This window comes from Littorina saxatilis, linkage group LG15 (genome assembly GCF_037325665.1).
Source record: "Littorina saxatilis isolate snail1 linkage group LG15, US_GU_Lsax_2.0, whole genome shotgun sequence".
Classification (NCBI taxonomy): Eukaryota; Metazoa; Mollusca; class Gastropoda; order Littorinimorpha; family Littorinidae; genus Littorina; species Littorina saxatilis.
This window is the reverse complement of record NC_090259.1, coordinates 19225717-19253067: the sequence shown is the minus strand read 5'-3', so window position 1 is coordinate 19253067 and position 27351 is coordinate 19225717. Positions and strand designations below refer to the sequence as shown.

At 42.8% G+C, this 27351-nt stretch overlaps 1 protein-coding gene across 1 annotated transcript; it reads left to right on the top strand.

Annotated features, from left to right (window-relative positions):
* On the top strand, positions 1–27351 carry LOC138948760 (uncharacterized). The gene is made up of 20 exons (XM_070320366.1): positions 1–179; positions 3856–4002; positions 4827–4938; positions 5199–5487; positions 6754–6990; positions 7217–7374; positions 7891–8050; positions 11009–11091; positions 11917–12157; positions 12562–12642; positions 14186–14283; positions 16500–16711; positions 18280–18495; positions 20205–20323; positions 20592–20672; positions 22022–22119; positions 22882–23081; positions 24497–24775; positions 25666–25920; positions 26144–27351. Exons 1-20 carry the CDS (start codon positions 16–18, stop codon positions 26247–26249), a joined length of 3336 nt encoding a protein of 1111 aa, XP_070176467.1. The 5' UTR covers positions 1–15; the 3' UTR covers positions 26250–27351.

Below are 27351 nucleotides of genomic sequence, written 5' to 3'. Positions count from 1 at the left end.
TGTATAAAAGACCCTATGCCGATCTGCAGCGACACTGGCGGTGGCATTGGGGAGACTTTGCATGACAACATACTGAAGCCTGCAGCTACCTCTACCTGCCAGTTTCTCTACACTCAAAAGCTGATCAACGTGCCTCCGACGTGGGTCTGCTTGCAAACTGCTGCACGAATAAAGTCGTCGTGAGTATAAACTTCTTTTTGTGTGTGTATGTCTTTACTTGACATTTTCATTATTTTTGTAGTTGCTTCTTGTTTGAACAAGACTCGTTATTTGTTTTGTCATTTCTCCAGGTGGTCCATATTACGTAACACAGAGTCTGATATTAACAGCTATTGTGTTTTCAGCGTAGCAATAGGGCCCGATATTTAGACGAGACAAGTATAATGCCGACGAGTCGAAGACGAGTCGCATTATACTTGTTCGAGTCTAAATATCGGACCCTATTGCTACGCTGAAAACACAATAGCGTTTATATAGCTATTCTGACATTAAATTCTGTGTTAGAATCATGTTTTTGTCAGCGACAAGTACCAGAATGGTCCATGTCGTTGATTGCAGACGACGGTTCCCTTTCCGCATGAAGCCACGGAAATAACCGAACATTGAAAAACCCACGGACATGTATTACGGAGAAAACTCGAGATAACCGGATGCTTAGCATTACGTCAATATGTTAGGAATCATATGACGTCATGACGCATCATGCTTGCCTACGTAGATTGTATGTTCGAAAGTCTGACTTCTGTTGGGAATTCGCGTGGTGAAGACAGCGGTAAATCTGTAGATGATAAGAGAACAAGGATTGTCTCAGAAGAAACGACGAAATGTTTCAGACCGGTAACTTCATTTCAACATTGCACTATACAATGGACGTTCTATGTGACAGGAGAGTTTGCTGATTTTGTGTTAAACATTGGAGAGATCGTCTGCTAGAATCCGAGATAGGTCGCTTCAGATTGCAGCTTCTGGAAATTTGCAAGGTTTGTTACCTGTTAAAGAACTGGATTTTACACGTAATGTATGTCATGTACAGTAAGCAACAACAAAAACACACACAAAGCAAATGGCATCGTCTGTCGACTAGTCACAGAGTGACAGAAACAAACCGCCTGGCGAGGTATGCGTGTACTTTATACACGTGGAAGAAACCGGAACCACGCGTCTTTGTTATTGCCGATATCGTTTGGATATCGGCAAAAATGGCCAACTTTTGTATCGTTATGCTTTGATGATCGGAAAAGGGATGTGTGAGACCATCCAATCACAGCCCCCGAATTCCCCCACGTGTCCATCAGAATAGCTATATACTTTTATATTGCTATTTCATATGTAACGTGGATTTCCATTGGTCAATTGGGCAAAACTGAGCTCATTGTAAAAGTGATATGGACGACATTTCCGTCGATATCAGTTTTGATATCGACGACCTCTTTATTGCTTCCCCACTTCAAAAACAAAAACACCTAAATTTAAAAACAAACAAATATATATGAAAATGTAATGATCCCAGAATTTAGTTGAGCAAGTGACTAAAGACTTTTTGAAAGAAAAGACATTTTGAAATACTGAAAAGTACAAGAAAAGAGTGAACAAAAAGAAATAATAATCAGAGGGAGGGATATGGAACAGCCAAAACTGAGACAAATACATTTGTAATTTCTTTACAGTAAATACAAAATGTCCAGATAATTAGCAATATATCTAACATTGACTGACTGTGTGATGATATCTTCTGCTATTGGTCTGTTTCGACAGTGATATCAAAATCTCGACCTCCAGTCTTGATTTTGATATCACTGTCTCAACAGACCATAGCAGAAGATATCATCACACAGTCCGTCAATATTGGGTAAGATTTTCCTACAGGGTGACCCAAAAAAAACAAAATGCCACCCACACAAATGCGAATAACTTCTACGTCTATTGACCCAATCACTTCATATGTAGTGCACAATATCTTCAACTTCTTCTTCTTCTTCTTCTTCTGCGTTCGTGGGCTGAAACTCCCTCGTACACTACGTGGTTTTTTTTTGCACGAGTGGAATTTTACGTGTATGACCGTTTTTACCCCGCCATTTAGGCAGCCATACGCCGCTTTCGGAGGAAGCATGCTGGGTATTTTCGTGTTTCTATAACCCACCGAACTCTGACATGGATTACAGGATCTTTTTCGTGCGCACTTGGTCTTGTGCTTGCGTGTACACACGGGGGGGGGGGGGGGGGGGGGGTGTTTGGACACCGAGGAGAGTCTGCACACAAAGTTGACTCTGAGAAATAAATCTCTCGCCGAACGTGGGGACGAACTCACGCTGACAGCGGCCAACTGGATACAAATCCAGCGCGCTACCGACTGAGCTATATCCCCGCCCATATCTTCAACTTATTGTCTGACCTTTCTACAAAGTGGTAAGCAATTTTGTATATTACAATTGTCCGACTGTTGTGCAGTTTCAAAATAAGTTTCCAGATTCGGGGGTCGACTCAACAGAAATCGATTTGACATTGAGTGGTAGCGGCCATCCTTACCTGATTTAAACCTTCAGACTTTTACGTTTTGGAATTTTTTAATAACTGAATTACAACCAAAAAACTCCCCCCCCCCCCCCCCCCGAGATCATTGGTGACCCGAAGAAAGCTGTTTCAGCTAGGTGACTGGAAAAATTACCCGCTTCGTTGTAAAGTTACACTTGCGCAATTGTGCGCAAAATCCACCAATGACATGAACGCATTCCTCTAAGGGAAATGCCCTGATCCTGTCTTCAATTGCTGTATTCAAGTCCCTGACTGTCTAATGTTGTTATGGTATACTATGTTCTTCGAATAACCTCAAAGGTAACAATCCGGAGCTTAAATCCGCTTTGATAGGCTACCACGCCGGCTATTCCAAACCTCGTACAGTTAAATCGATCCCTGAATTTGAAACTTTTTTTTGAATTGCACAAAAGTCTAACCTACAAATTTTCCACTTTGTAGAAAGGTCGTGCATAATTTGAAGTTAAAGGCACAGTCAGCCTCCCGTAAACCATCACAGATACGGTCAGGCTTGTACACACAGAACAAACACCCTTTCATTTAAACACTCACCGATTGAGAACATCCTAGGTGCCCTCCGTAAAGAGCGAACAATTTTCAAAGAATTTATTTTTGCGTGGTTTATCTTACCCCTGAGCCATCGTGAACCCGTGTGATCCAGTTTCCCCTTTTCTTGCCTCAGAAAACCGAACTTCATACAGTATTTTACGTTTGAGCACAGGGGTAAAAGTACGTCTGCTACTCAATACGACGTAAGAACATTTCCTTCGCGATACCAAAACATGAAAAGAACACAAAAGTATCTGCCTTTATCGCCTCAGCAAAAACAAAAACCCAGCATAACTATGTACTTGATTTTGATTCCAAACCAAATAAACCGCTGTAAAGTGTTATTCCGTTGATCAAATTGCAAATGCCAGAAGTGGTTTTTCAACGTATTATCACAGATTATCACAGAGTTATCAGAATTGACCGCGCATTAATCCCTTGCTTGCGCATGTAGACTGGCAGAATGATTAGGATTTGCTCAATCTGTGGCACAAAAGCACCGTTGTTGTTTTTTTTAAATCTGAAGAAATGAAGAATAAATAAGACATCCCCGTTTATTTTGGTAGAGGTTACATGCCGATCGAGTCTCAGTGAATATTTAAAATAACGGTCTCAGTTCGCGGTCAGGAAAAAGCTCGCTGAAGCTCGTATTCTTCATTTTCCGACCATTATTAATATTCACTGAGACTCGGCATGTAACCTCTACCAAAATAAACGGGGAAACAAACAATGGGATGAAGCCTCTTTCTTGAACTGATGTCTCCTGCCTTACAGATCAGTTCACGTCATGACCTTGCCACTGGCCTTCTTGGCCGCCAGCATGATAGCCTTGTGCCAAGGCCAAAGTCACGACTTAACCCTTGAAGCAGGGGCCCGTGGTACGGAGGTGGTAGAGGCTGTTGTTGAAAAAATCAGATCAAGGTCGGTGTCACCTGGTATTATTGCTGTACACACACACACACATGCAGACACAGACACAGACAGACAGACAGACACACACACACACACACTCACACACACTCTCTGTCTCTCTCACACACACACACACACACACACACACACACACTCACACACACTCTCTGTCTCTCTCACACACACACACACACACACACACACACACACACACACACACTGATACACGCTTCCCCCCCCTCCCCGTCTCTCTCTCTCTCTCTCTCTCTCTCCCTCTCTCTCTCTCTCTCTGTCTGGGTCTGCATGTATGTGTGTGTGTGTGTGTGTGTGTGTGTGTGTGTGTGTGTGTGTGTGTGTGTGTCGCTCTCTCTCTTTCTCTTTTCAACCTGCATATGAATGTGCATGTGTAATTTGGAGTAGACCCTCATCTGGTGAGCGCTGGATTTGTCCTATCGTGTATGAATGCCTACTCCATTACCCTCGAAAATAACTATTTATCTGATCTGATCTGATCACTTTCCTTTCGCTCTCTCTCAAACACACTAGCATCCTGCACTCAAGTACGGTAAAGTACATTTAAGATTGACAAGTTATGCATGTAAAGTGGTTTTCACAGTGACTTACGCGGCAAAGAACATCTCTTAAATGCTGGCGTGCGATAATGGTCGCGTGCTCTTAAGAAGTAAATGTAAAGTAAATGCCTTACCATGAATTTGCTAATTTAGCACTCATGAACTAAAGTCGTGTGACACTGTGTGGTTCTAATACCCACTAAATCATCTGGTTTCGTCTCTTCGCATTGTTTTCTGATTAGGCTACTATGATTCCTACAGCTGTGTTTTTCCTGAAGACCGCCAGTTCCTTCGCCGAGTTGCTCACGTCGTGTCCAACGATGGCACAGACACTGACACCTACGGCCCTCATTTTCATGGTGGAATCTGGAAGGTTGGTCAAATCTGTTGATTCTTTAATCCACTCTTTTTCACGTTTATCATCCTTGTGTTGTCAATGGCTTTACCGTAAAAGTGTCGATCGATTCCAAATGATGATGATGATGATGATGATGATGATGATGATGATGATGATGATGATGATGATGATGGAAACAAAGACGATCACGATGACGACGATAACGACACAGACAAAAGAGGCAGCCATAGCCTTCTCCTTTCTCTCGACCCACATTTCCTCCTTCATTTCATCAGGTGACGGAAGCCATGTTTAACGCCACCCAAGACTGCTACAATGAAGACATCAGGCTGGCGTGCAGCAACATCTCAGCTTCTTTCAACATTGAATGGCCGTCGGTCGCTTGGTCTGAGCTGCGCAAGCCCCTGTATTCTGGCCTCGCACTTGCTCTGGCCACTCTCCTGAATGTGGGAAACGACACGCTTATGCCCGGGAGCGTCACAGGACAGGGAGATTTGTGGGCACGGATGTATGGAGGCAACAGAAGCGAGTTCGCCAGCGACGCCAATCTTGAAGCCAATTTTGGTAAGATTGGAACCAGTGCGTCGAAAAGAGTTATGGCTCGCTCTGGTCTAAAATTTAAAGTCTGTAAGCCATTTCGTCTGGTTGGCCCAGACTGCTTCTTTACTGAAATGAATGATGAATTTCCTCTGTTTTTGAGTTAACCAAGTCTTATTTGATTTACCTTCAGTAATTTCTATAGCCCAGAGCACGATCTTCCCCGTGTATAGTATTCGGCTCACCATCTCAAATATGGCCTTAGTTGTACGTGAGATAAGACCCCCCCCCCCCCGCCCCCCCCCCTTCCATTTAAACGCATCTCTAGATCTTACTGATTTCTGTGTCAAATGGTTACGTTTTTACATTTAGTCAAGTTTTGACTAAATGTTTCAACATAGAGGGGGGAATCGAGACGAGGGTCGTGGTGGTGTATGTGTGTGTGTCTGTGTGTGTGTGTGTGTGTGTGTAGAGCGATTCAGAGTAAACTACTGGACCGATCTTTATGAAATTTTTCATGAGAGTTCCTGGGTATGATATCCCCAGACCTTTTTTTCACTTTTTCCATAAATGTCTTTGATGAAGTCATATCCGGCTTTTTGTAAAAGTTGAGGCGGCACTGCCACACCCTCATTTTTCAATAAAATTGATTGAAATTTTGGCCAAGCAATCTTCGACAAAGGCCGGACTTTGGTATCGGCTTTGAGGCTTAAAAATTAATTAATGACTTTGGTCATTAAAAATCTGAAAATTGTAATTAAAATTATTTTATTATAAAACGATCCAAAATTACGTTTATCGTATTCTTTATCATTTACTGATTCCAAAAACATATAAATATGTTATATTCGGATTAAAAACAAGCTCTGAAAATTAAAAATATAAAAATTATGATCAAAATTAAATTTCCGAAATCGATTTAAAAACAATTTCATCTTATTTCTTGTGGGTTCCTGATTCCAAAAACATATAGATTTGATATTTTTGGATTAAAAACACGTTCAGAGAGTTAAAAAGAATAGAGATATAGAAAAGCGGGCTATCCTCCTCAGCGCAACCGCCCCCGCGCTTTTCTGTATTGTTAATTTCACTGCCTTTGCCACGAGCGGTGGACAGAAGATGGTACGAGTGTACGGTCTTGCGGAAAAAATGCAATGCGTTCAGTTTCATTCTGTGAGTTCGACTGAGCTTGACTAAATGTTGTATTTTCGCCTTACGCGACTTGTTGTTCTTCTTCTTCATTTGTTTGGCATGCTTATCTGTCAATTAATGTTCCTAATTGCATTGTTTCAGAGTGCAACGTCAAAATGGATCTCGCTTTCATTCTGGACAGCTCAAACAGCATCAGTAAAAATGATTTTGGGGTGATGCGGAAATTTGCTGCTGACGTCATCGATGCCATGGACATATCTGCTGACCATGTGCTGGTGGCCGGCATCGTATACGGCAGCACTACCAAAATTCAGTTTGACTTCAACGATTACACCACGAAGGCAGAAGCACTAGAGCTCATGAAAAACACAACCAAAGGTAGAAATATCAAACAGAATGCTCCAAACGATAACACACACACACACACACACACACACACACACACACACACACACACACACATAATAAACACACACGCACACAAACACACACACACACACACACACACACACACCCACACACACACACACACACACGTACACACACTCACAAGTTTGACAGTTTGGAAAGGCCAAGTCACCAACAGTGTACTTATGATTTGTAGAAGGCGGAGGTACCTGGACTAACCTGGCGTTGATCCAAGCAGCCAACGTCCTCTACAGAACAGATGCCCGAGACGATGCCAAAAAAGTGGCCATTCTAATCACTGATGGACAGTCCGACAATGTCAACCTCACGAGGGATGCTGGAAAACGTCTGAAAGTGAGCTAGAAACGTTGGGTTCAACGTTTAGCAATGTGTTTATTGATTCAGTGGTTTGTATCTGGGTTGTATGGATGACTGTTGGCTTGTTCGTGCTAAAATCGACGGGCAAACGAGTTGCAAGTCTGTCTGGTTGACTGGGTGTCTGTGTGTATGTGTGTGTGTATCTGTTTGTGTGTGTGTGAGTGTGTGTGTGTGCGTGCGTGTGTGTGTGTGTGTGTGTGTGTGTGTGTGTGTGTGTGTGTGTGTGTGTGTTTGACTGCGTGTTTGTCTGTATGCCTCTGTGTGTCTTCGTCTGTGTTTGTGTGTCTGTCTGTGTGTTTGTGTGTTTGTCTCTCTTTCTCTCTTTCTCTCTCTCTCTCTCTCTCTCCCCTCTCTCTCTCTCTCTCTCTCTCTCTCTCTCTCTCTCTCTCTCTCTCTCACACAGAAGAAGGAGAACTAGACTGCCTTAGAATTAATTCCTCTCACATTGACCATACTAAAATGTCCATCAACGAATCCATGCTCCATTGACAGGATCTGGGAACCAGTGTGTTCGCCATAGGAGTGGGCCGCTACGATCGGGACGAGCTGAATAGAGTGGCCAGTTACCCCACCTGTTCGTACGTGCTGACCGTGACCTCTTTCACCCACATCCAGTCCATCCTGACCGGCATCCAGAAGAGTGTTTGTGAAAGTCAGTATTGAACTTAAATCTTGACCTTGAAGCTACTGAACTTGTCACGGTTAGATGTACGGAGCCCCTATAGGGCTTTCAGTCATCCCTCAGGCAGATATCCGTTTGAAAAAATACCAAGTTTCCTTGATTTTATTGCACGGAGTCAAAAACTGCACAAACATATCCAAAGTAATTTTGGTCTGTCTCCGGGCAGGAAAGCGTGGCGCTCGACCAGGCTTACTTCAGGTCCCGCACGTGAACTAAGTACGTCAAAAGCCTGCTTGGAAGTCTAATTAGTCTCCGCTAGAGGGAGAATTTGTTTCTATTTGTGGGTACTTTACGTCCAGACATTATGTTTGATTAACTAAGAACATTGTACAAGGTATGCGGGTCCAACATATGGCATACCGCGGCACACAGCCTTCATCCACAGAACGTGATCACGGGAAATGTTAAGTACATGTTGGCGGGAGATTTGTTTGTTTGTTTGTTTGTTTGTTTGCTTAACGCCCAGCCGACCACGAAGGGCCATATCAGGGCGGTGCTGCTTTGACATATAACGTGCGCCACACACAAGACAGAAGTCGCAGCACAGGCTTCATGTCTCACCCAGTCACATTATTCTGACACCGGACCAACCAGTCCTAGCACTAACCCCATAATGCCAGACGCCAGGCGGAGCAGCCACTAGATTGCCAATTTTAAAGTCTTAGGTATGACCCGGCCGGGGTTCGAACCCACGACCTCCCGATCACGGGGCGGACGCCTTACCACTAGCCCAACCGTGCCGGTTTGGCGGGGGATGCACACTGACAAACCACATACAGTTTCGTTTGGCTGGCAACACTAAAGGTGTGTGTAGACATCTGTGAGATAGTGGTAAAAAGCTTTTGACATTTATATCGTAATCTGTGACAAAAATACAAATCGTTGCTTCAGCAATGCTGTGACTTCTGCACTGCATCTATAAGGCTTAAGCCATGGACGTGCATAATTCTTCTTATTATTTTGCGTTACTGGGCTGCAACTCCCACATATCGTCGTGTATGACCGTTTCCCCCCGCCATTTAAGGCAGCTATTATCCGTTTTCAAAGGATGCGTGCTGGGTGTTTGCGTGTTTCTGTTGTGACAGGGGAGGCTACCGCTCCTTTCACAGCAAACTCTGCACCCGAGTTGTTGGCCTTTAAGTCAACACCGGTTGATAAAAAAAAACTGAACATTTTCGTGCTGTTCCCATTCTGCGAACTTGGGATGGACAGTGGTCCCCCGGTTCGGAAGTTCGGGACGGAGTTCATTCAAACGGGGGTGATTGTGACAGGGGAGGCTACCGCTCCTTTCACAGCAGACTCTGCACCCGAGTTGTTGGCCTTTAAGTCAACACCGGTGTATTGTGGAATTCTGTTTGTGATGGGGTCTGGTGGTTTCCGATTGTCTGTATGTTCATGGAAACCTTCTGGTTTGCATAACAGTTTTTATAGGACAACATTTTCAATCCTGTTTGATTGCACTTCGCCTCCCGAGGTGATCGTAGTGTTTCGGCACTCGGTTACACTGTGACCCACCAAACTCTGACATTGATTATCCCTCGTACTTTTTCCTGTGCCTGCGCTTACACAAAAAAGGGGATAAGGCACTGGCAGGTCTGCACATAAGTTGACCTGTAAATTCGGAAAAATCCCCACCTTTAGCCCAACAGGTGCCGCTGGGATTCGAACCCCGAACTTTCCACACGGAAAGCCGACGTCTTGACCACTAGGCCATTGCGCCCGTCAGGGACGTGCAGAATGTAAACCAATATGTGACCCTCCACCACGAAATGAGTCGTATGTCACCTCGCGCGGTTCTGCGCTAGGCTTAATATGAGTCCGCGGAGTGTCTGGTAACAGTGTGAGGGTCACCATAGTCACATTCTTATAACTCAAACAGTTTTCGCTCTTTTCTAAAACGGTTTTCACCACTGGATAGAGCATAACAAACTCTCTAAGAAAATGTAAAAATATGAAAATCATGCAAAGGTGACATGCGACTCATTTCGTGGTGGAGGGTCACATATCATTTTAGTCTTACATCGTGATTACCTCTCCTGTTTATACTATTTAATTCGTGTGTTGTGTATGCACTATGTGCTTGTCAATGTTTTGTATTCTGTTCAACATTCCGTTTGTTAACTTACCTTGATTTTCCAAGGTAAGACTTACATTATTATATTGTTTTTATATAATGTATAGTATAAGTTGTGGTATCAAATCAAATCAAATCAAATTTTATTCTACGAGGGTTGTGCAATAAGCAATATAAACGAGCTTCTTTTCAACCAGCCCTCGCCCAGAGAGGGACTACTCTTATTTTATATACATATATAATATTATAATGGATGTAGCTCAGTTGGTAGCGCGCTGGATTTGTATTCAGTTGGCCGCTGTCAGCGTGAGTTCGATCCCAGGTTCGGCGGAAATTTATTTCACAGAGTCAACTTTGTGTGCAGACTCTCTTCGGTGTCCGAACCTCCCCCCGTGTACACTACATTGGGTGTGCACGTTAAAGATCCCACGATTGACAAAGGGGTCTTTCCTGGCAAAATTGCTTAGGCACAGTTAATAATTGTCTACCTATACCCGTGTGACTTGGAATAATAGGCCGTGAAAGGTAAATATGCGCCAAAATGGCTGCAATCTACTGGCCGTATAAAATTTCATCTCACACGGCATCACTGCAGAGCGCCTAGAACTGTACCCACGGAATATGCGCGATATAAGACTCATTGATTGATTGATTGATTGACCACTGAAAAATTCAAGCGTTGACTATAGCTCTCAAGGTCATACACGCCGTATAGATGGGGTTTCGGGTAGCGTTTGCTGCACAGAATTCAGCCCTATCTTTTCAAACTCGTAGCCCTGGATAGTCATAAATAGACCACAGCTTTAAACATTAACTGAATTAATCGTTGCTGACATTACTAAACTTTTTTTCAGCCCGCAAAACATGTGATGGCAACACCACAAGTACCAGTACACGACAACTGTGTGAAACCACTCTGCCTGATAAACCTGTCATTGTAAGTCCAAGATTGGTACGCTTTTGGATATGTTTACCGTTCGGCAAAAATTATGTCTGTCTGGTTTTGTTTTCGTTTATGGAGTATGTATCTAGGAGAGTAAACATTCCTGCTAAAATTAGAATTATTAAAAATAAATAAAAACTACAAACAACTTTAATTATTGAAAAAAGGTGTGCGCTTTGCCTTCTCGTGACGAGTTTTGTTTCATCTGTGAGTCATGCAATCCTTTTTTGTGTGTATGTGTGTGTGGTTGGGGGGAGAGTTTTTTTGTCTTCCAATCTAGTGACATTATACTAATAAAGATTTACTGACTCTAAAAATGTGTCTCTATCAACGGGGGAAAGGGTCATATTTGCCGGGATGTCTCAGTGCTTACAGTTCTCCTCTGCGATTGAGTGTTTAGTTTTAAAACTCTCCAAGATTGCAGTTGTTTGGGCATCCACTACTTTCAAGTAGGCTTACTTGAAATGACGTTAAACCCGAATTACTCACAGACTTTTGAAATCATATTTTGTATAACGTTTTAGACGTCCAAGAATTGTCTTGACGGTCGTTTTGGAAAGCTTTGAGGAAATACATTTGTTTCACACATACAAGCTCATGGGAGCTCAGTAATTGAGGCAAGATCTTTTGGGTGTCCAGTACTTCCGGCGAACATCTGTCCTCAGGAGAACACACATTGTTATAGTACATGGCCACAGAGGTAAATTTAGCGTTGCCAGCTCCAGAAACTAGAGCTACATCTGCCGCTCGTTAATGTTGGCCTTTTAAAAAGTACCTTGACATGAAAGCTGTATGGTATTTGTACATACCACTGACCAGGAATGCGAGGTGAACTGTGGATTCTTGGATGTCTACGTGTCAGTAACGAACACAAAGCCTGGTCCGGTCGTGTACGACTACAAGTATCAGGTCAAGCCTGGGACTCCGACGGTTCTGACCGTTACAAAGAGACTGGCCGCTGGGACCAAGGTCTACACCAATGTTGTTGGCACGCCGTTCACTGGGGCTGCTGCGACCAACTGTTCTTACAGCTGGAGTTTAAATGTTACTCGCCAGAAAGGTATTGTTCGGAGAAAACCGAGAAGGGGGGGGGGGGGGAGGTACATGGGGAGGGGGGTGTATGTGAGGGTGTCGGGGTGGAGGGGGATGAGGATTTGAGAGTTAGATGTTTGTGTGTGTGTGTGTGTGTGTGTGTGTGTGTGTGTGTGTGTGTGTGTGCGCGCGCGCACGTATGTGTGTGTGGTGAGTGTGTGTGTGTTTTGGGCGAGTGAGTGTGTGTGTGTGTTTTTTTGGGTGAGTGAGTGTGTGTGTGTGTGTTTGTGTGTGTGTGTGTGTGTGTGTGTGTGTGTGTGTGTGTGTGTGTGTGTGTGTGTGTGTGTGTGTGTGTGTTTAAGCTGATCAGATGATTGATAGTCACTGCTGTGACGGCTATTTGACAATTTTGTTCCTGAACTGTTTGCACAGATGTGAAAGTCATCTGTAAGGAAAATGGTGTGAAGCGAACATGCACGAACAGGGATGTCGACAAGGCCGGTCTATGTAGCAGTAAGTTGAACTGTTCGCCGCCCTTTATTTCCTCTTAACGCCTTTAAATTATTCCCGCTTCCTTTCCATCTGCCATTCGATGTATGAACAGAAAAAGACTTGTTGCAGTCATGAATGAAGAAGCTTTCTGTCATTAATTTTACCTGTTACGACCGTAGTCATAATTATCTGGCTAGCGCTCCAACTTGACACAAAGAAATCTAAATCATAATTGAATTAATCTTATTCACATTCTGAGGTTTATCGTGTTATTTTGAAGTATAGTGGGCTTTTCACATTGATTCGTGATGGCCTCTTCACAGACGGGCCAGTTGTCGATCGCTTTTTTGTTTTTTTGATATTTGCCAAATGTCTATCAAAGCTAAAGAAAACAAGAGGCGAAGCCTTCAAGGCTCACGTAAGAAATCGACAAACAGTAACACAAACTCAATCACTCCGTCACATATACACACACACAAAAGTATAGGTGACACGGTGCAAGAGTGCGAGACACTAGATCTAGATCTGTCTGTCTGTAGCCTACACGACTGCCAGATGGACAGATCGACACTGCGCTTTCGACAGCGCTTCCTCGCGCAGACACTGGAAACACGCTGTGCAGATTAACCTGTAGGAAATCTCCTTTGGTATCTTCCTTATCTATTTTTCTGGAGCTACGAAACCGAACAAAGTGAAATCGTCTTCTCCGAATCGGTGAACTGCAGCTGGGTGATAATTGTATCTATACCACAATCCTTCACGCGATCTGACCTTACCTTGACCCCTGACCTGGTCTACATACCACACACGACACAAACCAGTCACCTGTTTTTACCCCCCCCCCCCCCAAAAAAAAACCACCCACCACCACCCGTTTTCTTTGGATACACACTTTAACTACATACGCGCCGACGAAATGTTGATCATTGCTTCAATACTTTGAAGCTGTTGCTTGAATAATAACCAGGTAAAATTAGTATTTTGGTGTTCAGTCAAATGTTAAAGTTTCTACCACAGACATACATACATACATACATACATACATACATACATACATACATACATACATACATACATACATACATACATACATACATACATACATACATACATACATACATACATACATACATACATACATACATACATACATACATACATACATACATACATACATACATACGCACGCACGCACGCACAGACAGACAAAAGTTAGCATCGCATAGGCTACACTTACGTGAGCCAAAAAGAATTTGAACAAAAGGAAACTTTTTCGCAAGAAATCAAACTATAGTTGTCAGCATGAAACAAAATGTGGCCCATATTCGGGGCCCTTCCCAAACTTTTTTTCTTTCTCTCTTTCTTTTTTCCTTTCTGTCGTTCATTCAGTCTTTCCTCGTGCGTTCTAATAGATTTAATCTCTTGTAATCATTATTGACGAAAAACTGAGGGATAGACGGTAGCGTTCGTGTAATACACTGCAGATGGCTTACTTTGATAGAATATTCGGGTGGTTTTTTTCTTCAGAGAATGAGTTTCGATTGATGGAATATTGTTATTTCAGGGGATGAGTTCCCGTTTGAAAACCCGTGTACCCGAGAGAACCTGAAGAGAGGCCTGATGCGACATCCTCACCCCTTTGACTCCACCAAGTTTCTGCTGGTAAATCAGTATTTATATATTTAATTATATCATGAATATGTATTAGAACTATGATTTGTATCATCATGACGCGCGGGTCTCGTATGCTGAGTCCCTGGTGGACAAAAACGAAGCAAACAAATGTCAAACTCTGCAGTGCTTCATTCAAATTTCTGATGATAAATTAATGATTTGTTTCTTCATTTATTTTTTATTTGGGGGGGGGGGGGGGTCATTGTTTTAGTATTATTTTTTTCAATTTCATTGAAAATTACATTCAAAATATCTATATTTGAACATATGTGTATTAGTTGTAAGTCCGCCACGTCGTTTCACTTTTTACTCCCCACGACTAAGTACAGTGGAGCCCCCTTTTAAGACCCACCCAATTTAAGACTCCTTCCCTTTTAAGACCCTGCTTTCTCAGACTTTCTGTTCATAACCTCTGTCAATTTATCCCCAATTTGAGACTCCCTCCCTTTTAAGACCCGAGTTTCTCAGATTACTTTAAGGTCTTAAAATGGGGGGGGGGGGGGGGGTTGCATTGTCTTTGAACCAAAAATAAAATAATCGCTGTTCTAAATCCAAACAATATTTTTGGAGGTCTTAAAAGGGGGGTCCCACCGTACCTCTTTAACTTTGATCGTGTTATGTGCTTGACACAGCCATCGTCGAACGCTGAAGAAGAAGAAGAGATCGTGTTATGTGCTTGACACAGCCATCGTCGAACGCTGAAGAAGAAGAAGAGATCGTGTTATGTGCTTGACACAGCCATCGTCGAACGCTGAAGAAGAAGAAGAGATCGTGTTATGTGCTTGACACAGCCATCGTCGAACGCTGAAGAAGAAGAAGAGATCGTGTTATGTGCTTGACACAGCCATCGTCGAACGCTGAAGAAGAAGAAGAGATCGTGTTATGTGCTTGACACAGCCATCGTCGAACGCTGAAGAAGAAGAAGAGATCGTGTTATGTGCTTGACACAGCCATCGTCGAACGCTGAAGAAGAAGAAGAGATCGTGTTATGTGCTTGACACAGCCATCGTCGAACGCTGAAGAAGAAGAAGAGATCGTGTTATGTGCTTGACACAGCCATCGTCGAACGCTGAAGAAGAAGAAGAGATCGTGTTATGTGCTTGACACAGCCATCGTCGAACGCTGAAGAAGAAGAAGAGATCGTGTTATGTGCTTGACACAGCCATCGTCGAACGCTGAAGAAGAAGAAGAGATCGTGTTATGTGCTTGACACAGCCATCGTCGAACGCTGAAGAAGAAGAAGAGATCGTGTTATGTGCTTGACACAGCCATCGTCGAACGCTGAAGAAGAAGAAGAGATCGTGTTATGTGCTTGACACAGCCATCGTCGAACGCTGAAGAAGAAGAAGAGATCGTGTTATGTGCTTGACACAGCCATCGTCGAACGCTGAAGAAGAAGAAGAGATCGTGTTATGTGCTTGACACAGCCATCGTCGAACGCTGAAGAAGAAGAAGAGATCGTGTTATGTCAAGTTCTTCAATTCAATTCAACTTTATTGTCTGAATGTACCAAACAGACATTTTTTCTTTTGGCTCGTGTATAACATCTCATAAAAACGCACTCTCAGAACATATAGGCACATAACTCATAACTCATAACTCATAACATTTTATTGATCCAACAAAGGAAATTAAATTGGTCATCATCACATATAGGTCATTAATTAATAATTATAAAAGAATAAGAGAAGAAAAATTCATAAAACCCATGATAAAAAATACCCTTTTTTCTTGCACACCTGACACACCGACACACCAATACACATGCATACATACATACCTACCTACATACATACATACATACATACATACATACATACATACATACATTCCATGTTAAAGTGTAGTTAAGAATATCACAGTAATTATATCATTGTTTGGATTAACAGATAAGTTTTTATGTAAATGATGATAACAACAATCCATAATTAACGCTATTGCACTACCAAAGAAGAGACCAACCAAACACATAAAACCAATAACAGTAATCATCATCAGTTATCACAGGTATCACAGTAGATTAGCCATCAGGTAGTTAGACTCAATTGGGCAAAATATAGTGTCAACACCATCACAACAAAGCTAGAGCTCATTTTCACAGCACTAGTTATGATCAAAGGTCAAACAGTCATCAAATCATAAAGGTACACATCAATACACACATTGATACACTTGGTACTTGTACGTCTTTGTGCCCCCTTCAGTGTGACCTGGCCGGAAAGATGTACGTGGCGTCCTGTCCAGGCGATGACATCTTCAACAAGGACACGAGCAAGTGTGGCTTCACCTCCCCTGGCTCACCTGCAAGGGAAGAGAATGGCAACTACTCACTAGCCAACGACAACGGGAACCCGTGTTCACCTGAAGCCATCGCCAAGGGACAGTTCTACTTCACCTACAGCCCTGACGAAACCAAGTGAGTTGTTGTTAATGTTGCTGTTGCTGGGGTATTTTTTGGCAACAGTTGCTGTTGCTTGACATAGCTGCCTACTCTAGACGGCATAAACATGTTTACAACCAAAAAGAAAGAGACTGCCAACGTTCCAGAATTAATGTTCAATATGTAATATGCTCGTTGCAACATCAAGTTTCAGAACAACATGCACACACTTAAACATTGTTTTAACTCTGAAGCACATAGTACAGTGGAACCCTCCCATTAAGACCCCTCCCCCCCATTTAAGACTTCCTCCTTTTTAAGACCCCGTTTTCTTAGGTTTTTATGCATAACCTCTGTAAATTTACCCCCATTTTAAGACTCCCCCCTTTTTACATTTGGTCAAGTTTTGACTAAATGTTTTAACATCAGGGGCGGATCAGTTGCTTTGTAAGGGGGGGGGGGCACTTTGAATCGAAAGTGAATGTGATGGGCGCGAAGCGCCCGAATTTGCTAGGGGGGGTCCGGGGGCATGCCCCCCCGGAAACATTTTTGGCCCAAAGAAGCAAAATGGTGCCATCTGGTGCCATTTGAACTTAGAAATAGTCATAGAATCAGCTTTCAAAATTTTTTTTTTTGGGGGGGGGGGGGGCACGTGCCCCCTGTGCCCCCCCCCTCGTCCGCCCCTGAACATAGAGGGGGAATCGAGACGAGGGTCGTGGTGTATGTGTGTCTGTGTGTGTGTGTGTGTCTGTCTGTGTGTGTGTGTGTGTAGAACGATTCAGAGTAAACTACTAGACCGATCTTTATGAAATTTGACATGAGAGTTCCTGGGTATGATATCCCCAGACTTTTTTTCATTTTTTGGATAAACGTCTTTGATGACGTCATATCCGGCTTTTTGGTAAAGTTGAGGCGGCACTGTCACACCCTCATTTTTTAATCAAATTGATTGACATTTTTGTAAAGCAATCTTCGACGAAGGCCGGACTTCGGTATTGCATTTCAGCTTGGTGGATTAAAAATTAATTAATGACTTTGGTCATTACAAATCTGAAAATTGTAATTATTTTTTTTTATATAAAACGATCCAAATTTACGTTCATCTTATTCTTCATCAGTTCCTGATTCTAAAAGCATATAAATATGTTATATTCGGATTAAAAACAAGCTCTGAAAATTAAAAATATAAAAATTATGATCAAAATTAAATTTCCGAAATCGGTTTAAAAACCATTTCATCTTATTCCTTGTCGGTTTCTGATTCCAAAAACATATAGATATGATATGTTTGGATTAAAAACACGCTCAGAAAGTTAAAACGAAGAGAGGTACAGAAAAGCGTGCTATGCAGCACAGCGAAACCACTACCGCGCTAAACAGGCTCGTCAGTTTCACTGCGTTTTGCACAAGCGGCGGACTACCGTCATTGTGAAAAAAATGCTGTGCGTTCAGTTTCATTCTGTGAGTTCCACAGCTTGACTAAATGTAGTTATTTCGCCTTACGCGACTTGTTTATTCATGTTTACAACCAATATCTCTATCTCACATTAAATCTCTGAACTGACAAATATTTTTTAATATGTCATTATTTATACTACCTACAGGTTCATTCAGTGCAACGAGTGGGGCGAGTCATGGGTGAAGCCTTGCGCTTCTGGCACCGTTTGGTCACAGGACGCCTACACCTGCATCCGCAAGGGAGACAACGTTCAAGTTGTCCCTCGGACTGTTGTCTCCCTTCCTGAAGGGGATAACCCATGCACACCTGAAACCAGAGCCAAAGGACAGTTCTACTTCCCCTACAGCTCTGATGAAACCAAGTGAGTCCCTTGTTCCATTGTGGTGTTAAACAATTAGTGTAACCAGAGAATCAGATTGATGAATGTTTATTTAAGAAATAATAATAATAATAATAATAATAATAATACGAGAATTTATAACGCGCACATATCTCACCACAAGGCGACTCAAGGCGCACTCATACACATTCTTTCGCATCAACAACTCATGCACACTCATATAATAACAATAATAATACGAACATTCGCAACGCGCACACGTCTCACCAACAGGCGACTCAAGGCGCACATACACTCATTCACACACACGGAGACTTAAAGTCACTCACTCACACACACACACCATCAACCATTAAATATGTACTTTCTTTCAATTTTTAAAAAAATGAACCTAATTATTAAAAACTTGACTAAATGTAAAAAGACAGAGCAACGATTTTTCGCCGGGAGGAGAGGGGTGCTGTCTTGGCGAGATTAAAAAAAAAATTGTTACCAAATCTAAACAATTGAATCGTTTCCATCAAAAACTCTCTGCAAATGTAATGGTCTTCTGTGACATTTACATTTTCCCGACCAAAACCAGGCTGAAACAAGTCGCGTAAGGCGAAAATACAACATTTAGTCAAGCTGTCGAACTCACAGAATGAAACTGAACGCACTGCAATTTTTCAGCAAGACCGTATACTCGTAGCATCGTCAGTCCACCGCTCGTGGCAAAGGCAGTGAAATTGACAAGAAGAGCGGGGTAGTAGTTGCGCTGAGAAGGATAGCACGCTTTTCTGTACCTCTCTTCGTTTTAACTTTCTGAGCGTGTTTTTAATCCAAGCATATCATATCTATATGTTTTTGGAATTAGGAACCGACAAGGAATAAGATGAAAGTGTTCTTAAATTGATTTCGAAAATGAGTGTGTCTGTCTGTCTGTGTGTATGTGTGTAGAGCGATTCAGACCAAACTACTGAACCGATCTTTATGAAATTTGACATGTGAGTTTATGGGAATGATATCCCCGGACGTTTTTTTCAATTTTTTCGATAAATACTTTTGATGACGTCATATCCGGCTTTTTTAAAAGTTGAGGCGGCACTGTCACACCCTCATTTTTCAGTCAAATTGATTGACATTTTTGTAAAGCAATCTTCGACGAAGGCCAGACTTCGGTATTGCATTTCAGCTTGGTGGTTTAAAAATTAATTAATGACTTTGGCCATTAAAGTCTGAAAATTGTAATAATTTTTTTTATATAAAACGATCCAAATTTACGTTCATCCTATTCTACATCATTTCCTGATTCCAAAAACATATAAATATGTTATATTTGGATTAAAATCAAGCTCTGAAAATTAAAAAATATAAAAATTATGATCAAAATTAAATTTCCGAAATCGATTTAAAAACAATTTCATCTTATTCCTTGTCGGTTTCTGATTCCAAAAACCTATAGATATGATATGTTTGGATGAGAGGTACAGAAAAGCGTGCTATGCAGCACAGCGAAACTACTACCGCGCTGAACAGGCTCGTCAGTTTCACTCCGTTTTGCACAAGCGGCGGACTACGGTCATTGTGAAAAAATGCAGTGCGTTCAGTTTCATTCTGTGAGTTCCACAACTTGACTAAATGTAGTAATTTCGCCTTACGCGACTTGTTGTTTTATATAATCAATAGCTCTCTATCACATTAAATCTCTGAGCCGACACATATTTCTAATATGTGTAAACTACTCACAGGTTCATTCAGTGCAACGAGTGGGGCAAGTATTGGGTGATGCCTTGCGCTCCTGGCACCGTCTGGTCACAGGACGCCTACACATGCATCCGCAAGGGAGAAGTCTCTGGCTCTGGCTCTGGTGTGTGTGTGTGTGTGTTTGTGTGTGTGTGTGTGTGTGTGTGTGTGTGTGTGTGTGTGTGTGTGTGTGTGTGTTTGCATGTGTGTTTGTTTGTGTGTGTTTGTGTGTGTGTGCGCATGCGTGAGTGAGTGTGTGCGTGTGTGCGTGCTTGCATGCGTAACATCTTGTAGATTACATGGACATAATTATTTCATTAGGGAATGAGGCAGTAGGTTTTAAAAGCTGAATGGTCACAAGTACGAACTTCTTTCATGGTCTGTCTTCACAGTTGTGGAAGTCTTCTGTAAGGAAAATGGTGTTCGCCGAGACTGTACGAAAAGGGATGTCGCCGAGGCCGCACTTTGTGCCAGTGAGTTTTGAGCTTTTGCTTCTTTTCTGCTTTTTAAAAAAACAAGAGGCGAAGCCTTCAAGGCTCACGTAAGAAATCGACAAACAGTAATCACTCCGTCACACACACACACACACACACACACACACACACACACACACACACACACACACACACACACACACACACACACACACACACACACACACACACACACACACACACACACACACACACAGTAAGCATAGGTGAAACTGTGCAAGAAAGCGAGACACTGGATCTGCCAACTAGTCTCGGCCCGCTCACAATAACAATGACCGAGACTTTCAGTAATTCCTTTGCGTGACGTCTAACCCTCTTACGTCATAATTTGACGTCTTCAAATAGTTTCTATCACACACGTCAAACACTTTTGACCGAGACGTAATCTTCTTATGTATGCGAGCTTTATCCATAGACTCGGAAATGTTAAAGTTTCTATCACACACACACACACACGCACAGACAGACAAAGTTTATCATCGCATAGGCTACACTTACGTGAGCCAATTATATTATTTCTGTTGTTCCTTTAAAAAAAAAAAAGGTGTGTCTTCTCGACTTATTCAATCTTATTTTAGTTGTTTATTTTGAGTTTCACTATCTTATAGTTTCTTTCCTATAGCAGGGTTTAGCCTGGAAGAAAAAGACAATGGGACATTTGTCCCCCTCAACCAAATTCTGATGGGACATTACATAGTCGAAGGCAAAACGCACAAAGCAGGCTAGGCGGTCCGAAAATGCTTTTGTCGAAAGATGCAAAATAGTGCTATTTAGTGCCATATGATGATATGAGAATTTGCCAGTGTATCCGGTTAGTGTGTGTGTGTTTGTCTGTGTTTCGATCGATATCGCTTCTGTTGACAGTTTTCACAGAGGTAATCGCGCAAGCACAGATAGTTCGCAGAATTGGTTGAATACTAATGAATTACATTTTAAAAGCAAATCACCTTGCATTTTACAAACTCGCAAGTTGCTCGGCTTGTCGTGCGTTTTTGCTCGCTCATTCCGAACATTGTACTCCCGTGAAAAGTGTGCATGAGGTGGCACAGTGGTACGTTATCTCAGTGCGCCCTTTGACGCACTGAAGGCAATTCCAATGGGACATTTTGAGATGTTATGCGCCAATGGCGCAAGGCGCACTAGTAAATGAAACCCTGCAGTATAGCTGCCTGTCTTGTTTTGCTAGGACTTTCTGTCTTCTTTCTTGTGTTCTGATTGTACTGATTTCTTCCATGTACTTTTGACTCAAAACTGCTTTAAATTCCTGATTGTGTAAAGAGAAAGACGGTAACGCGACATACGGAAGATGGTTTACTTTTTTTTTTCAGAGGATAAAATCACATTTAAAAACCCATGCTCCCGGAAGAACCTGAAGAGACGGCTGCTGAGACATCCCTACCCCTTTGACTCCACCAAGTTTCTGCTGGTACACAACTATTTATTTATACATGTATCATAAATGTTCAAATAATAATGTGTATCATCATGCCACGTACGCTGTGTCACTATGCTAGGTCATTGAAGGGCGAAAACGTAGCAACAGTATTTGTGTTGTGATTCTTACAAATTTGGAAGTGGATCAAACGATATGATTAATTAATGATTACAGTTTGTTTGCTCTGCAGCTGTTTAAAACGAATTTTTGTAGTGTCATTGGTATGCAACGCTGTGCAAATGCTCTACATCGAAAACAGTATTCGGATACGTAAAAGGATTGTAATTTTTGCTAATAAAATCATCAAAACAAAAAACCCACAACAACAAAAAAACAATCACTGAAAGAGATAGTGGCCAAATGTTAGTGAAATAGTCTGTCCGTTATTCAGTCAATGGGTGAATGAATGAATGAATGAATAAATGAATAGGTCGACGCGTACTAGTGAATGTTTCGTTTTGTCTATAACCAAACGTTTCATAAAGTAGCTTTTTTTTGTATCCTTACTACTTGCACGTGTTTTAGAGGATGAAAGTCACAAAGCTTGGCCGGACAATAACCCCCAACCGGCCCCTCCCCCTCCCCCTCCTAACACCCCTCCCCCGCCCACCCCCCAGGTACTAAAGGAGTAGACGTTTGGAACTGAGAAGAGAGAAGAAAAAAAGAGAAAAGAAAGAAAGTAAGAAAGAAAGAAAGAAAGAACTTTGAGAGAAAGAAAGAAAGAAAAGAAAAACGTCTTGTTGTCCTTCTCAGTGTGACCTAACCGGCACGGTGTACCTGGTCTGCTGTCCGGGCGATGTCACCTTCAACAACAGGACGCGGCAGTGTGGCTCGAAACCTTCAGGCCCTCCTCCACCCACGGGACCCAGTAACCCAGGTAACACAGGACCATGCACGCCTCAAGCCATCGCTAGAGGCCAGTTCTACTTCCCCTACAACCCTGATGAAACTAAGTGAGTCCAAACGATTGTTATTTTTTTATAATTTTTTTTATAATATAGCATAGCATAGCATAGCATAGCATACCGCGATAAAATCCCTGACCATATCCTGCAGTCATGCTCAACCTTTGACGCCCTGAGACTGACCCCAGATGTGGCTCAGCGCAGTGGGGACCTTCCAGAAGCTAGTGTGAGAAACGGTCGAGTTACTGCGGCGCACTGCGGACTTCGCCCTAGAACTTTAGCACAAAAACACTTCATGTCCCTAATAGGCTCTAGTTCCTGTGAGGACGTAAAACTTAAGTATCCAACCAACCGCCCTAGAACCCAAGTTGTAAAATCTAACATGACCGGGAGAGCAGAAGAACTAGAAGAAGATCAAACAAAAACGTGAGAAAAGTACAACCGCGAGAGATAGTCCATGGAATGTTTTTGGGACCAAATCATATAGAACAGCACGTTCAGTACTCCCTCGACTGAAATAATTCGTAATGGACCGGCGTTTCAAAATGAGAGGCACAAATCCACAATATTTGTTGAAACCTCAGTACGAGAACATCAAGTTTCCTATCCATACTAGTTTTACTACATATAGTACACTTTTCAATGTTCACTTTTATCTCCGGCTTATCTTTTTTTTTTCTTTTTAATAAGACAAAGAAATGAAAGAGAGACGAAAAAAACACCGAAATGCTACGACGATAAGTAATGTTTAACGCCCTCACGGTAAAACGATTAGGGGCATGTTCCCGGGTTTGACTCCGACTTAGATGGGGGGGGGGGGGGGGGGGGGGGGGGGGGGGGGAAAGAAAAAAAAAAGGGCCACAGCAAGGGAGTGATGGTTGGCGAGCTCTAGCTCCCGGTCAACGAGGCACCCGAGCCGGAGTTGGTTTCAAAGAGAGTCATGAAGTTAGTTTGGAGATCCAGCTGGATCCGATTTCTTGACGACCAATTAGGTGTGTGTGTGTGTGTGTGTGTGTGTGTGTGTGTGTGTGTGTGTGTGTGTGTGTGTGTGTGTGTGTGTGTTAACTTCTATTTCGAAGTAAAGGGAACAGGTCTTGTCGATGGTTGGAGAACCGGTGACATAAATTTTCAGTCCCAAAAGTGCTTAAACAACAAGAGTAATTGCCTTTTGCAATATATTTTGAAAACAAAACTGAGCAGATGTGACAAAACAATACTATCAACTTAATAATTGCTTCATCTGGGGGGTTGGGAGTTGCTTCTTCACTCTGTGTCTGACGTGTCCGAAAACACCTCCGCGTGGGGGGGTTTTGCAGCCAGGGTAATGAAGATAAAGAGGGAAAATTTTCTCTGCTTGTGCGGCAGCCAGCAGGATGTCTCTGAACTTTCTTGTTGAAGTTTTCTCAATCACATTAAACATCTGAACTGACGATGTTTTCTAAACATAGTTACACTACCTACAGATTTATTCAGTGCAACGAGTGGGGCAAGTATTGGGTGATGCCTTGCGCTCCTGGCACTGTCTGGTCCCAGAAGGCTTACACCTGCATCCGCAAGGGATACAACCCTGGACCGAACCCTGGTTCCCCGGTTACCTCCCCTCCTCAGTGGACGTCATCCGCGTCCTGGTTATACAATACTACTACTGCCAGCGTCCCTGGTTCTCTTGGGGATAACCCTTGCACACCTGCAGCCAGAACCAAATGCCGGTTCTACTTCACTTACAGCCCAGATGAAACCAAGTAAATACAACCTGTCCAATAATTAGGCTATAGATAATTAGTCATTCACACACACACACACACACACATACACACACACACACACACCACACACACACACACACACACACACCGGGAACACACTCACACCGGGAACACACACACACACACGCGGCACACATACACACACACACACCGGGCACACATACGCACACACACCAGGCACACACACACCCAAACACACACACACACACACACACAACACACACACACACACCACACACACACACGACAAGACCCCTCTGAAATTAAGGGATGTCAATTCAAGCAAATTATAAACAATTCTTACACCACAGCCTCTACGAAAAGAAGTGATACTGGACATTTCCAAAAGGGAGGCAAAAATCCACAATGTTTTTTATCAGTCTCTGTTGGTCCACTTTTTAATTATCTGGCTTATCCCCCATCTTTTTGTTGTTGTTGAGGTTTTAGTTAGGAAAGTAAGGTTGGTCTATCTTTTAAAGTAGCCTTATTTGGAAGACTGTGACGTGCACCTTTGACATTATAAGCCTTCAGACTCGAAAGTACTTGCAATGATTAGCCAGAGCAATTGTCTTTTGTGACCGTGAAACTGATTCAGTGAAGCCAAAAGCACGCACGGCCACAGAACATAACTGCCAAAAGTCTTCACCTGAGGTACTGGGAGTTGCTATATTGTTGCTGTTTTCGTTGCTGTATTGGTTGTTGCTATTGCTGCTGTCTTTGTTGTTGTTATCGTTGCTGTTGGTGTCAAGTTGCGGCCGCAATAGACAGCACTGATACTGACAAGTTTACCCCCCAGTAACTCTTTATCACATTAAACCTATGACCTACGTAAGTTTTCTAAATACATATGTACAAACTACTCACAGGTTCATTCAGTGCAACGAGTGGGGCGAGTCATGGGTGAGGCCGTGCGCTCCTGGCACCGTCTGGTCACAGAACGCCTGCACCTGCATCCGCAAGGGAGACAACCCAGGACCAAACTCTGAGCCAACGGTTACCTCCCCTCCTGCATCCACGACCCCTGTCTACCAGCCTACCACAACCAGCTCACCTAATCCATGCACGGATGAGGCCCTGGCGAATGAACAGTTCTACTTTCCCCACGAGTCGGATGAAACTAAGTAAGTTGTTGTGCTAACTTGCCGGATTGACAAGTTCTGATGCAATATTTTCTTGATTTTTGGTGGCACGTTTTCCATCCAAATTCTACATGATTAACCTAGTACATGTATATATTTTGTTTCGTTCAGGGAAAAAAAAAATAAAAAAAATTACAATGCAATGCAATTTCATCTGTAATTTCAATTTCACATTTCAAGCATCATTTCCATTGGCAATGTGCAGGTACATCCAGTGTGACAAGCAGGGCGGTGCCGTGGAGAAGCAGTGTCAACCAGGCTCCCTTTGGTCCCAGGATCACTTTAGCTGCATCAAGAAAGGAGCTGAATAAAGTGCTCTCTGATCAGACAGGACACACCAGCATAACGGTCTACTCAGTTTTCCTCTCGGTCACGACTTCTTGCCACCTCCTTGCGTACAGTGGAACCTGTCTTTTAAGACCACGTACTGCATCGAGGAAAGAAAATATAGGCTATCTCTCATCAGGCCCCACTGACCAGCATGTACGGTCTACTCTCCCTCTCAGTCACGACGTCTTGTCATCTCGGAGTCCTTGCGGGTAGAAGAACCAATGTTTTAAAACCTCCAAATTTTTTAATTTTTTTTTGAAAGTTCCATTCTGCACAGAAAGTAGTGAGCCATGCAGCTTGTAAATTTTCCGTACGAATGCAAGTGGAAGGATGCTCTCAAAACACTTGGACGGATCCAGGGGCGGATGAGGGGGGGGGGGGGTTCTGGGGTTTCCGGAAACACCCCCCCCCCCCCAGCCAAAAAATAAAAATATTTTTTTGTGTTTTTTTGGGTTGTAGTTGTTTGGGGGTATTAATCAGTGACAAAATCTGCTACCTGAAACTAGTAATGATCATCCTCAGAATGCACCAGATTGCACCATTTTGCATCCTTTTTTTCAAAATTTTCCGGGGGGGCATGCCCCCAGATCCCCCTAGCAAGCTAGGCGCTTCGCGCCGTCGGCTCGGCGCTTCGCGCCTTCACACCCATATCTTCACAATATACTTTTAGAACCCCCCCCCCCCCCCCCATTAAATGAACTGATCCGCCCCTGGGATCTACTGTGATTGGCACCATGGTCCACATGAAAAGAAACGTACCTGACAAACCACATGGACTATTTTACAAACCAATAAGTCTCTTCTTGATCTTCTTCCACAGCAAAATCTCTGACGACAAAAGCGAAACAAGGTTTTAGAAAATGTCATAATCACACCATTGAATTTTTTTGTCATTTCTTCTGCATGCCTGCCAGAAACTGACAAAGGATTTGGTGAATGATCGATTGTTGTCCCCCCTGACTTCGTCATATCAGCAGTAAATAAAAACTATCCATAACGTCGCCGCAAGACTGTGCGAGTATCGGTATCGTGTTTCGACTGTACCATGAGGTGTGTGCGTTCTTAATAAAGCATTCATTCTGA

What these genes read in the sequence shown, in the direction of transcription:
- LOC138948760 (XM_070320366.1), top strand. Translation starts at nt 16, where the DNA reads ATGCCGATCTGCAGCGACACTGGCGGTGGCATTGGGGAGACTTTGCAT. An exon ending in CCAGAAGAGTGTTTGTGAAA is followed by an intron (nt 8,051 to 11,008) that starts GTCAGTATTGAA and finishes ACTTTTTTTCAG; the next exon opens with CCCGCAAAACATGTGATGGC. An exon ending in AAATGTTACTCGCCAGAAAG is followed by an intron (nt 12,158 to 12,561) that starts GTATTGTTCGGA and finishes CTGTTTGCACAG; the next exon opens with ATGTGAAAGTCATCTGTAAG.